At 35.8% G+C, this 13,336-nt stretch overlaps 1 protein-coding gene across 1 annotated transcript in view; it reads right to left on the minus strand.

The window, feature by feature from the left end:
- The window catches only part of LOC140148765 (protein FAM53A-like), a 181,785-nt gene that overhangs the window by 157,298 nt on the left and 11,151 nt on the right, over positions 1-13,336 (minus strand). The window contains 1 exon segment of the mRNA XM_072170820.1: positions 11,121-11,199. Coding sequence (XP_072026921.1) covers positions 11,121-11,199 — 79 coding nt within the window.

Genomic DNA, 13,336 nt, shown 5'->3' on the forward strand with positions numbered 1-13,336 from the left:
ACCAAAGAAATTCATGTTTATGAATAGAATAAATTGTAAGAATACCAGTAATAACAATCCAAAACAATCTAAAATTATGTTTGTTGTACATAATCAAGTACCGTACTCAAGTTGCATTATTTAACTTTAAATACCATGGCTGCACATATTACGGCCACATGTAGACTGTGATCTACAGAAGATAAGCCCAGCTTTCACTGTATAGACATTATTCAAACATGGGGAAGAGTAGTAGCTTGTCCCTTTTCTACTTGTAAAAGAAATCTATCTTTCATTTTTGTGTTTAACATCCAATTTTATGAATCTTTATGTCAATATATACCCTTTCAATTATATACCCTTTTAATTGATTAATCATCTTCTCATCTACTCCTACACACGTCAGTCCTTGTTTCCTCAACTGAAATTTATATTCTAAAGAACCCTAGCTTTGTGTATGCCTACACCCACAGTGCTTTAATCAAGGTAAACACCGTTTTGCCGCCAAAATCACTAGCAGGTCTAGTCCATGAACTCTCGATCAGGTCCTTTATATTCTTGCAATATGTATAAGGTATAAAACAATGGAACCCCAGGAATAGAACATTCAGAAAATTCTCTGTAACAAACCATCAAAGTAACTTGATGTCTTCTTGTCAATGTTACCAGACACATTGAATATGTGTAATGTACCGAGTTTAAAAAAATGTAATAACCAAAGAAATTGTCACATAGAAAAATAAATGTATTGTGTTTTCTTTTTTCTATTTTTCTAAAAATAAACCAAAGAAAGTGCAAAGTATTTTTCAGGATTCTCAAATATTTGCAATGATCGACAGTATTGGGGAAATTTGTGGGGAGACTGTGGCCACTTTTTTCAACTCCCTCTCACCCACATTTTGCTGTCACCCAACGATCCACATTCTTCAAATAGTTCTGAATGGATTTTATTTTTAAAGCTTCAACCCAATGATCCCTTTTTTCTCTAAATTGGCACAAATTCATTTAAGATTTTTCAAAATGTTTAAATTTAAACTCCTTTTTGACATTTTTTGTATGAAGATGTGGCCAATTTGAATGGGCCACAATTGTCCTGGTCTCACTATACAACCCCATTTATAGGAAATTTTCATCATTTTTTGCTGTCAAATCTTTCACCAAAAGACCTGTAGTTTTGCATCACTGTTCAAACTGCCCTGTCGATGTCAAATCAAGTTGCCATCCCTCACCATGGAAATATTCTGGAGCAGAATTCATCAGTCTATGCCAGTAGATGACCAAAGGACAATTAACTTACTATGATCCATACATTTCTGATATTATTAAATTGTTGCTTCTTTGCTTTAGAGGAAGAAGCAATACAATATATCATGTCAATAGAAACTCATAATGCAAATCCATACGCATTGCAATATATAGTGTCAGCTCATGCGAAGCCTATGGTATGTCTGCTATCTCTAGCAATAGAAAAAAGAATAGCCTGGCCTGCCACTCCCTACAATCAATAACAATTTTACTGTCAGCCTTTGGGTTAACTGCCAACCAATATCAATTTTTTGTCCCATTTATGACAGGTTTAATGTAGTGTATATCTGTAATTCAATAGTAATCTTTCATCCTTAGAAGACATCCAGGGGTAATAAGACGGAAGACCTTGGGGTTGGCGTGGTAGGACGCCCAGACAAACTGAAATGAGAAAATGGCAAGCCCCTTCACATATATCTGGGACATGGGACCCTTCCTTGATGTCAAAAATTGGACTATAGTATTACAGTTTGCAAACAACCACACAATCCCAAAGACCCAACTCTGGGGTTCCGAGTTAGGCCCAGTCAATAGGCGAACCACAAGCCAGATATGGCCGCCGTGGTCCTCAAACGGAATGTACAGTAAGCATAGCAAACCAAGGTGTGTTTGGCCCTCCAACACATATCTTTGAAATCATTTGTGGGCCATGAGCAAATATAATTGAGAACCCCTGATCTAACTACTTGAAATTTAAATTGTGTTGCATTTAATTTTAAACCTTAATCCATGGCATAGCTGATGCAATCCCCATATAGCATGATCTTTCTGCAATATTGCCGAACATGTAAGTAACCAGATCATTATGCACACCATATCCCCAGTAAGGAACACTATGTTTTAAACTGATCAATTCAGATTTCAATTGCCACTATTTAACTAATTAGAAAGCTTGCTCCATTGTAAAATGTTCACATATTTTACACTAAATCTATTTTTATACATGAGATGTAATCTCTTGTGATTTCATGTTTTAATAATGAATTTTAGTTAGAACTACCCCGGTACCTTCCTTATCCAGTGTGACGTGCATAGAATGAAATGGCGTCAAATGCTACATGTGTAGTACTAAATGAAAGATTCACAGCATCTCTGATCAACAACAAGATAACAACCTAAATATATCATTATTTGCATAAAATGTCATTATTTGCATAAAATATGAAATGTTGTTTAAAAACACACAAGTAACCATGGTAACATGGGGGAGGGGACAGGCTGAAGTAAGAAACTGACCACTATTTGAAGCTTGGGTGATGATGAGACGTGAACATTACATAAACATTGTATTTGTTGCTGTACAACAAACATCCAAAACCTGGTACATGCTGTTCATCAGATGAGGGGAGATATGGTATTCTCAAGCTTACTGTGCAATTGGGCCACGTTAAAATATGGCAAACAAAGATGTTGCTTGGTTACAATGACTACAAAACTGCCTTGTTGAATTTTGTGACTTCTCTCATACATGTATATCACCATATAGGAATCCCTCAACTTGTTACCAATAGAATAAGTTTTCTGGTGATTATTTGTTAGATCACATTAATATTTTGACCTCATGCGGAGAAATCGGTGACATTCGGGTCATGTTTTTGCGGGTGAGGTTGCTGTCATGTAGACCTACCTGTTTTTGGTTTCGCAGTTTTAACCAGTGGGAGCTGTCGTTGCTTGAGTACGAATTACAAACAGGCAAAATATTTTGCGCATTAAAAATTAAATTAAAATACAATTTTTTTTTCAGATTTTTTGGGTCAGTACGAAACTTAGGCAATTATACAAATAAAAATAAAATATTTCAGCTTACGAAGCTTGCTATCTATCAACCATCCACACATTCATATTGCGTTGGTGAAGTCTCAAAGTGGTAATTACTGTGATCATTATTGTTATGAATTCCATTTCTCCTCCACCTGATTAATTAAAGGTACAAGGCTTTTATTATCAGGTCAATGAACTCAATGTATTTTTATTAATTAAACATGGATTGCAGATGTGTGAATTATTAACAAGATGATATGGCCTCGTAGATCCTGTTCACATTAGAAAATTTCTTCATTCGACGAAGATAAGTTAATCTTGATTAACTAATTAAGCATGCTTACACATTACGCTTAACGAAGATCGAACGAAGATATTGCACCATATACGTTTCATGAAAATTAACAAAGCTATTAACGCCCGGCTATTATTAAAGCAGGCGAGGGTCACTTGTCACGTGATAACTTTCCTTCGTCAAACGAAGCAAGCGTACACATTACAAAATTAGCTTTGTCGAACGAAGTATTCCTTCGTCGAAACAACCTTTTTAGCTTCGTTGAACGAAGCAATTTTAATCTTCGTCGAAGGAAGAAAAGCGCCAGCACACATTAGGAAAAACAATTTTTAATCTTCGTTCAAGTTCGCCGAAAGAAGAAAATTGTCTAATGTGAACAGGGTCATAGATCCTACAAAAATATCACAAAGCCAGATGCAGAGATATATACTTCCTTTTTTTTATATATCAAAAAGATACCGGAAAGGCACAAAGTATGTGGTTTGAGATGACCTTTGGTAATTAAAACCAGGGAAACCAGCCATCTTTCCTAATGTTTGGAGCATCAAAATCATAATAAATGGGAGGTAATTTTGTAGTCAAGTCCTTATCATAGTCTAGGTCAGCAGGAAATAATTCAATCAATTGTATTGATAATTAAAAGAAGACCTGACCAACCAGGCAAACATTAAGAACAATTTGTAATATTCTCCAATCCGTATGTTTATTTCACAGGGTAGGGTAAAATCTCAACACTGAATATTGATGAGATAAAGTAAATTTTATAATTTTTCATTTTGTAGGAAATAATATGGCCTTCATCTTTATGACTTCAGCAAGCATACAGCTTCCTGTAACTGAGTGTCCACCATAATTTCTTTGAATCTGTACTACAAAGGTGTAATTCATTTCCTGAATCTTGGACGTATGATTTGACTGTAGTACAACATGTATTTGTGAATTTCTGATCAAGTTTTCTTCCCTGCTTAAAAATTAAAAAAAGGATAATCATTAAATGTCATCTTATGTTGTTTGAGAGATTGCGTTTAAAAATAATCAAAGATTCAAAGATATTGACACGAAATAACAGATCTATTACTTTTCAATGACCTTTGTAGAGGTGCAGCTGAAAGATAAAATTATTAGTTCCTTCCTCATGCAGATGAATTACTGGACCCTGGCAATATATTATATTATTAATGGTTATATTGCTAATTTTTGTGTCAGGAAAAGGTAAAATAGTGGTTCATTCTTACTGAAGTGTAAGTAGATCGATAGCCTCATCCCCTGAACATTTTGGCATCGGAAGAAAACTTGTTATTCTCATAATCCCAGTGAAATTTAAGCATGAAATATGTTTTGTTTAGATGTTCTGAACAAAAAAGTGATAGCCTCATCCCCCAGGGTGGTTACCATGCTTACTGTTAGAACTATGTACCGATGTGAGACACACTTTTGCATCCTATATCAAAACCGCTAGTGCAATAATATTTATGAGTCAATTTGCAATAATCTTCAAAATGAATACTACTACAAAAAAGATTTCATGGGAACTATACTATTTTGTATATAGTTGCCAAGAAAACCTCTCCATTTGGAACATGCCCTTCTAGATCAACTGTTGAATAATTTAACCGTCCGTAATTGTCCAGCCTTTAGAGAGCAGCACCTTTTTAAACACATACAGCATAGCGAGAAAGAAAGAACAAAACAATTGAGGTTTCCAATGCATTGCATTAAAGGCAAAGCTGGCTGTGAACCCCAGGGCCAGACAATTTGACTTCCTAACAAAACTGTTACTGGTAAATTTCTTGCTTGTTGGGTATTAAATGAAGTGATCTTCTATAAATTGTGCTGCTTTTAAAGCTCTTTGCTACTTATTTATAGTTGTCATCAAAGTTAAATATATGCAAAAACCTCTCTTGAATTTTTATGATTATCTATAAAGGATGAATTTGGTAACTACTATTAAGTATTATTACCACCTGACTGCAATTGGAAAGGATAAACTTGCACAAAATTAATATGAAATTGCTCAACATAGGTTTAGGTTCAAATACTATTTTCATCCCCAAAATACCATTTCATATCTAAGATTTTATTATATTTACATGTAAAGGCACACAAAAAGGTGGGAAAAGAACCAAACACCACCTTTAAAAACAAAATTCCTTCTTTCACTTTATTAGTCGACTTTCCTTGGTTGGTTCTATGTTGTAATCAATACCACCGTGTTTATTGAGGGCTGGTATTTTAATTCATGCTACTACATACACACGGTGGAAAAACATGGTTGGCTACCAGACGTAATAGAAAGTGATCAATATCACATGCAAACACTGTACCAACCAACGTTTGTACTTTATTTACTTGGATGTTATTAGCTACAGGTTTACAAGCATGCCTAATTTTGTTCATCTCATTGCTTTCAGAAATCAATGTAGCATAACAACTTTTAAGAGCAGGTTAGGGTTTTAGTAAATTTCATTTATAATATTCAAAAAGCAGTGCTTGCAAATTTGTTAATTTACCCAACAATATCAAGAGCAAGCCCAACTTCTGCATTAAATTTTATGAAATTTATATCATAATGTGATTGATAATGTCAATTTTTTTAATTTGACTTAATTTACCAGAAGGCATTTCTAAATTTCACTTGGTCACAGACATATGTGTACATGCTAGTGATTGCCAAGCTTATTATTTTGATTTCACTTTTGGCACCTTGATCTGGTTGTAAAAATAAATAGCACAGAATAAATCTTGCATGTATGTTTAATAGAATACATTGATAACTTGACTGTCAAAATGACTACATTTTACCAATGGCCTGGGTGGATAAGATCTTATGACATACCAATTTCATCTTCTTCTTTTAAACATGCTGGAACAGCGATTTCTTGTTTGCATGATGTATTAATGTGATTCCAGCTAAAGCAAATATGGCAAGCAAAATACATCTAGTATATTATTTGCTGAACATAATCAACAGAATGCATTTTACGCATCTTCCTTGGGTAAGCTCCAACATGCTAAATATTGTTTTGTTGTAAACTAGCTCACAGGGTATTAGCCCGACCCGGGGGGGGGGGGGGTACCTCCCAACCTACAGAGCATATCAGTACAATTAACTGCCAGTTTGCTTGCAATTTCCCACGGTATTTTACCTATGGTCTCATGTACAGCTTTTTTTGACAAAAATTAGTGTCTAGTACATGTATTCCAGCTCCAACAAATTATACCATATACCCTACACTTGCACCATAAGATGCTTGCACTCATGCTGACTGACTCAATTCAGAGATGTACTGAGATGATGAGACATGCATCTCCTCGCGCACACACACTTTACTGTGAGGTTCTTTCATTTGTAAAGTTGTGGGGTTTTCAGAATTCTGAAACCTATTCAGTTTATTCCCCTTTCCAGTTTATGATCATCTTCTTTCTTCCTGATGGCCTAATTTTTCATCTCTAAAATGTCTAATTCTTCCTCATTTATCAAATCCAACTTCATTTATATTTTCCATGGACAAAATAATCTTGAAATGTCAGGGATCAAACATGGCTGTGAAGGTTTATTATTAAAAAATAAGTTGGTTAGGATACTGCACCTCAAGAGAGCTACAACATCCTGATTGAATAATAAATTTGGTTTGATGCATTTTAACATACAAGTTTACCAAGACCATGTGAATGATATAGTGTACAAGAAAACAACTTTTTACTCCTATTTATATTTGCCCGTCTCAATATTCTGAATTCATATCAGTTGAGTGAAATTGCCTGGGAATGTTGTTCATATAAATACTGCGTCTTAACAAATTGGCACAGCGCAATTCATGCATGCTCTTGCATTCAGAATCTATGATCTTATAAAATTCTTATTTAATATCAGCAAGCCTTTTTAAATCTCAAGAAACTGACATATGAATAGGTTATTTTCACAAGCTCTCTTCTCCGTTTTAAAATTTAAAATATCAAAGCAGCGATATGCATGAACTTCAGTGCATAATAACAAGACGTGATAACAGCCTGTGATACACATGAACTCGCAACAGAAAGATCTACAATGTCATTATAATGGTGTTGTATTTGATCGCTGCTATTATGATGTCAGTCTAATTCAACTGTGAACAAACCTACCCCATTAGTCACATCACAAATAAGACCCCTTCAACTCGCAAACACAAAGAGCTAGATTTTCATAGGCCTTTACAATATCACGATAATAGGACAGCCTCTTTTTTTATTTGGTGTGCTGCTATAGCAGTGCCATGGCTCGGCATATGAAAAGAGTTTTGGTGGATTTAAGCTGAAAATGCTAAGAAAGCAACCTGGGGCGATGCTTACATCCAATCATACCCGATGGAAGCTTAAAATTGAGCGAACCCACAACATGCAGAGAATAATTCATAAGAGGTTGAAAGTTATAACCCTCTCTGCCCTACATCCATGTTTTACCTAGTTTAATAATATTGGTATCAGAACTAACCTAGGACTTCACACTGCTCCTTGTTTGAAAGTTGGCAGGCTCGGCTTTACATTAAGTCCCTTTTTAAAGCTTGACAAAAGAAATTTGCAAAGCTATACTTCAAGTACACTTTTTAACCATCTTTGAGCTAAGTTATAGTGAGAACTATGATGACAGCTTATTGTTTAATAATTTTTTTTAAACTTGAAATTTCCACAATTACGGTACTTTCTTTTTCACAAAATATTTTCAAAAAACATGTCCAGTCAAGAATATATTGACTTAAATATACAAGGACACAGTATCATAGGGCAAAACCTACATCCATATGAAAATAGTTAACAGGAAGTCGATTTTCCCTCAAAAGATGGCACAGCTGATTCGATGTGAAGTTTGTGCACCGATGAGATGTAATTTGCAAGTCAAATTCAAAACTACAATCCCATGTGTTCTTAAAAAACACTCCAGGAAGAGTATCGAAAACCAAGCCGGGAAGCTTAAAGCCCATCTTAACATTTACAACTGCAGTTCTTTGCATGTTAATCACAGAGATCTACACACCACCAGGCAAGGCTAAACTATGTTTTTCAACAGATCTTCGCAAGCTCTGCCCAAGGTTGTGAACAAGAAAATATACATTAGGAAGACATGTGAAATTTGAAATTATTCTCAAGCCAATGGCAGCAGCGTTATATCGTCAGCTTGTTTTCATGTTTTATTTGTACGGTGACCCAGCTTCAGCCATCCATAATAATACCTGTGAAACGCACTCCAATATGTATTACTAAAACAAATTACCTGACTTACACGCAATGAAAGAATTTTTAAGCTAAAATTGCCATAAGCACACGCAGCACACTGTGCAGATTTTTATCTTGCAACTGACAGAACCAGGAAAATGAGGTTTTGTTTTGCAACCTTCAGGGCTCGAATATATAAGACTAGAAAATTGCAAGCTTTGTTTTTTCCTTTACCAAGTCCCATTTTCTGAAATCCTTAGTTAAAACCAGCCACCACGATTGTCATCAATGCCTACTTAAAATTTCCCTCGACTGCTTCGTTCTTTCTTTATCCGAGGTAATTACCAATGCAGAATTCATCACATTTTCCTCTGGCACCCATTGCTACGATTCTCTGTATAAATGGATGATTCCATTATTTCTGATCACTTTCATTTATTAGCTTCATCATACATTTAAAAATGGGCTGTTGCAGTTGAAATCCATACACCCTCTATGGAAGACATGGCCTTGTATCTCCTACATAGGGAGTGTGAATTTCAAATAGCGTTACCTGAATGGGTAATTCCATTTGAATTCTACATACACCCTCTGTATAGGAGATTAATGTCATGTCTTCCATAGGGGGTGTATGACTTTCAAATGGAAGGTCTCATAGCTCCTAACATTTTCATTTTAATGTTCAGTAGATCTATTACATTTTGCGCAATATTGACATAATAACAAGCAGCCAGGCTTTGAAAATTGATATAAATCACACAGGTTATCATGCATGTTTATACATGTATGCATAACACTCATGCTTGTATGGTTATAATAAATGGCCTAAAAATAGAAATGGTTTGGAATAACATGAAAATCAATCCTAATGAAAAAAACTAAATGTATCCATGGATTTAAAAGTGGGCCACATTTACACATTTAAGATCAATCTGATGCTACTCCCAACACTCAAGAATTGATCCTATCATATTATTAGGATTTATGTAACAAAATCAAAAAAATATCTCGGTCCCTTTACTACCCTTGGGTGCCCCATCCCTATAAAGCACTGATCAATCCAAAATAAAGAATGGTACCACTTTTCACCTTTGAGACTCCTAGATATAGCTGTCCCAGGGCAGAGGATCCTTCCAGGTAACATCGCCAAGCAAGTCTGATAATTCTTATGGTCAGTAACCTCTGCTTCTTTGCACAAACTCTAGCCCCATTTTCTGAATATAAAACTCATTAATTTAATCTTGTTTAACACCAAAATATAGGCCTACTATTCCCCGGCATTGTAAACAATGAAGTCATTAAATAACCTCATCTTTTAAAAACATTCCCCCAAAATTCTCAATATTCAATTTAAATGAAAAGGCATCCAAAACACCCTCTTGCCACCTCCTCCATTCATGTTGATGGTAGCAGCATTGGGGAGTAGTGTTTACTCTTGCCACGGAATCAATAGCACAACACTTCTGCTCAGCAGCTGACTCTCCGCTGAATCAATACTCACCTCAGTACATTTAAAAAGGATGTAGTGCCAAGATATTTAGACCACTAGTGGTTTAATTACATTACTTTTAGTGCCAGAGCCACGTTCGAATCATTCTAAGGTCTACGCTGCTCCAAATATTAGCAACTTCGTGTCCCTCTACGGGTCTATGTAACTTGGATGATGTCAGAGTAGATGCAACTTTTTTATATACACTCAAGTTAAGAAATAAATAAAAACTTTCATTTACTTTCTAAGAAAGAAGTCTTAGTATTAGTCCGAGTTACACAAATAAATCTAGTTAAAGGTTAATACTACCTTATTTGTGTGTCATCACTATGGATAAAGGATACACAACTTCACTGACAATCCTACTGAAAACTAGCTGATATCATTGTAACACCCAGTTCAGATGAAAGTCTAATACCGAGCCTATATATGTGAATGTACGTTTAAATCTTACAATTCTGTGCAGGCTTCCTGTCTTGAAGAGGTGTGACCCAATCGACAGCCTCATCCCCAATTTTTCTTCATTTTCTTAGGTATGGAAGAAAGCACATATTTTACTAATTACTCCCAGTGAAATTTAATACCTGATGATTTTCGTTTGGATGGTGTGAACAAAAATGTAGCAAATTGTAGTAACAACTACCAGAATTCTATGGGCCATTGTTATAGTATGTTTTTGCTTCTCATATCAAAACCACTGGAGCAATACAACTCAAAATTGGGAAACATACTGTTAGGTAGGCTTCAATGTATGAAAGAAAAGTTTATGAAAAAATCAGACCATGCCAATTTAATGCTAATTCCTGCTGTGTGTTTAGTCATTCATGTTGGTTCTTACCTGCATATCCTAGCTATCTTTGGATCTTACTCATGATCAGGGACAGGCGATTTGCGCGGAACTTTTTTTCCGCGCAATCTCCGCGCAATTGGCTATTTTTTCCTATGGGCAGGGATACATGATTTGAAGTTCCGCGCAATTTGCTATTTTTTTCCGCGCAAATCGCCTGTCCCTGCTCATGATACACCCACACCTTATACACTCAGGCTCTAATCCTGAGGGTCTTACCTGACATATATTTTGCTATTTAACCTGGATCTTACCTGAGAAAACTGCATGGTGAGGATGCACCTGTAGGCTATGTTGAAAGGCTTTTGTCTTACTCCTCGTCTGATAGGGAATCTGTAACGATAAAAACAATTGAATCATTATTAGTATGGATGCCAAGTATCTCTTCTTTCTGAATCCAATTAACACTATCAGTTTTACAGAATCAAAATATATCGTACTCAATATCCCCGGGTCAATATCACATCACATACACAAATGGGTGTGACAGACAAGTGAAGCAACAATGGCTGCCGTGGCTAAACATACTCCCATGAGTGATTTCTTCTTGCTTTCTTTCTCTTTCCTTTTTTCCCTCTACCCCCCACCTGGACTATTATTTTGGTAGCCCACCATTGTCCCCACATTTTACTGGCCTTCCACAATTTTTTCACCTTGTTACACCCCTCCATACCCACCGTATTCTACCTATAAATTAGTGCCCAGCTGGCCAGCTCCACTAATAAACACTGCCCCCACTGAATCTCTTCAGTAGCAACAGACTAAGCGCCCCCTTTTCAATGCACCTTTACATACAACTAAATGCCATCAAATGTCTATTTAAGATAACCTTCTACAACTTCCAGGTTGGGGGTAAGGTTGATTTTGACTTCAGATAGTGTATTTTGAATGTTGACTTACTTATGTCGACTCTTGTAGTATTTTGAATGTAAATGCTTATAAATTCCCCTTTTGCAACTTTCAATTCATAATTTTAATAAGCGCCTGCTGAAAATGCCGACTTAAATGCCCCAGGGTGCTAATTAGGTCAAATACAGGTACTGATGGTAATAATAAGAGTGCATTTCCTGCCTGGCCCCTATTGTATTAAACCTGATAGTCCATCAAGCAGTCTTGGTGGTAATTAAGCTGGGGTAGCCATTACCAAATTGATCAATGCATGCCTCCATGGGAATAATATTGAGCTACGAATAGTCGACTATGCAACCTTTGCTACTTATAACTGCAGTTGCATTTTATAGTAAAGTAGGCTCTACATGTATATTCAGGCATTTTTATTTTATACTGTTTAAACGAAAGTCTATTCATGGCAATTTATTTTAAAGGTCCGTGTCAAAAGGGTCTGCATGTGACAAGCAATCATTATTCATAAATCATGAAAAGCTTGTTGCACGAGCTCAGGAATAGCTTTTAATTGGAAGTTTGAATGCCACAGAAGCCGGTCCACCTGCTGTCTCATTATTTTTCTCTTTATACTTTACTTATCATCTTACATCGCTTGAAATTGCTTGATTGGATGTCAACTTAAAAGGGACATATGTGATGTAAGTCTTATCTCACCTTGAGATTCAGCAGTTCTTGTCATTATTTCATTCCAATGGAATTTGTTTGATTATTGTGAAGTTCAATTACTTTAGGGCTCATATTGAAATTCCCTTACACAGGTGTGCGCCATCCTGCAGCTTTCCTGTGCTAGCCTTCTTTTGTTAAAATCCTGGGCAGGGTGTATCACTGATGCATATAATCCATTTTTATGACCGCTTTCCTGAGGCGCGCGCTTAGCGAGGGGAATCCTGCCTTCTTTCTGTGTGAAAACGTGGTAGGGTATTTCAATATGAGCCCTAATAATTGTTTTAGTGTACAGTATGTGTGTTTATCATCGGAATAAATTATATTGGAATGTTCTGAATTTCTGTGGACTTGAAACTTAAAAGTTGGGACAAAACCGATTAAATTGAGACCATCGGCAGGTATGAATGTGAATTTAAGGATATTCAAACAAACTTGTGTATAGATACATCTAGGGTCACAAATTGAGATTTAAAATACTTTTTGTTGGAAATAATTGAAGTAAAATAGACACATAAAAGAGCAATTTTAAAGATGATACACCTCAGTTCATAAAACCCTTTACTATATGTGCTACATGATGCAATCACCCTAACTAAGTATACAGTACGCACAGATTCATTGGCTGGGCCAGCGAAACACCAATAGCTACTGGTGGGAGACCCAATGCTTGCCATGCAAGGGGTCTCGGGTTCGAATCGCAACCCAAACAAACAACTTCTTTGTTCATTTTCTTTCTTTATTCCTTCCTTCTTTCCCTTTCATTTGCCAAAAAGCACTTCAAGAGTTAGGGTTTATAACATGTATTTTCCCTTATTCCCTTATAATATAGACACTGATTAATGAAATGCAAAATGTGCTCAAACTTTCAATGCAGTCACCTCTTTTCTATATTATCTAG

The sequence above is a fragment of the Amphiura filiformis genome, chromosome 3, assembly GCF_039555335.1.
Source record: "Amphiura filiformis chromosome 3, Afil_fr2py, whole genome shotgun sequence".
Lineage (NCBI taxonomy): Eukaryota > Metazoa > Echinodermata > Ophiuroidea > Amphilepidida > Amphiuridae > Amphiura > Amphiura filiformis.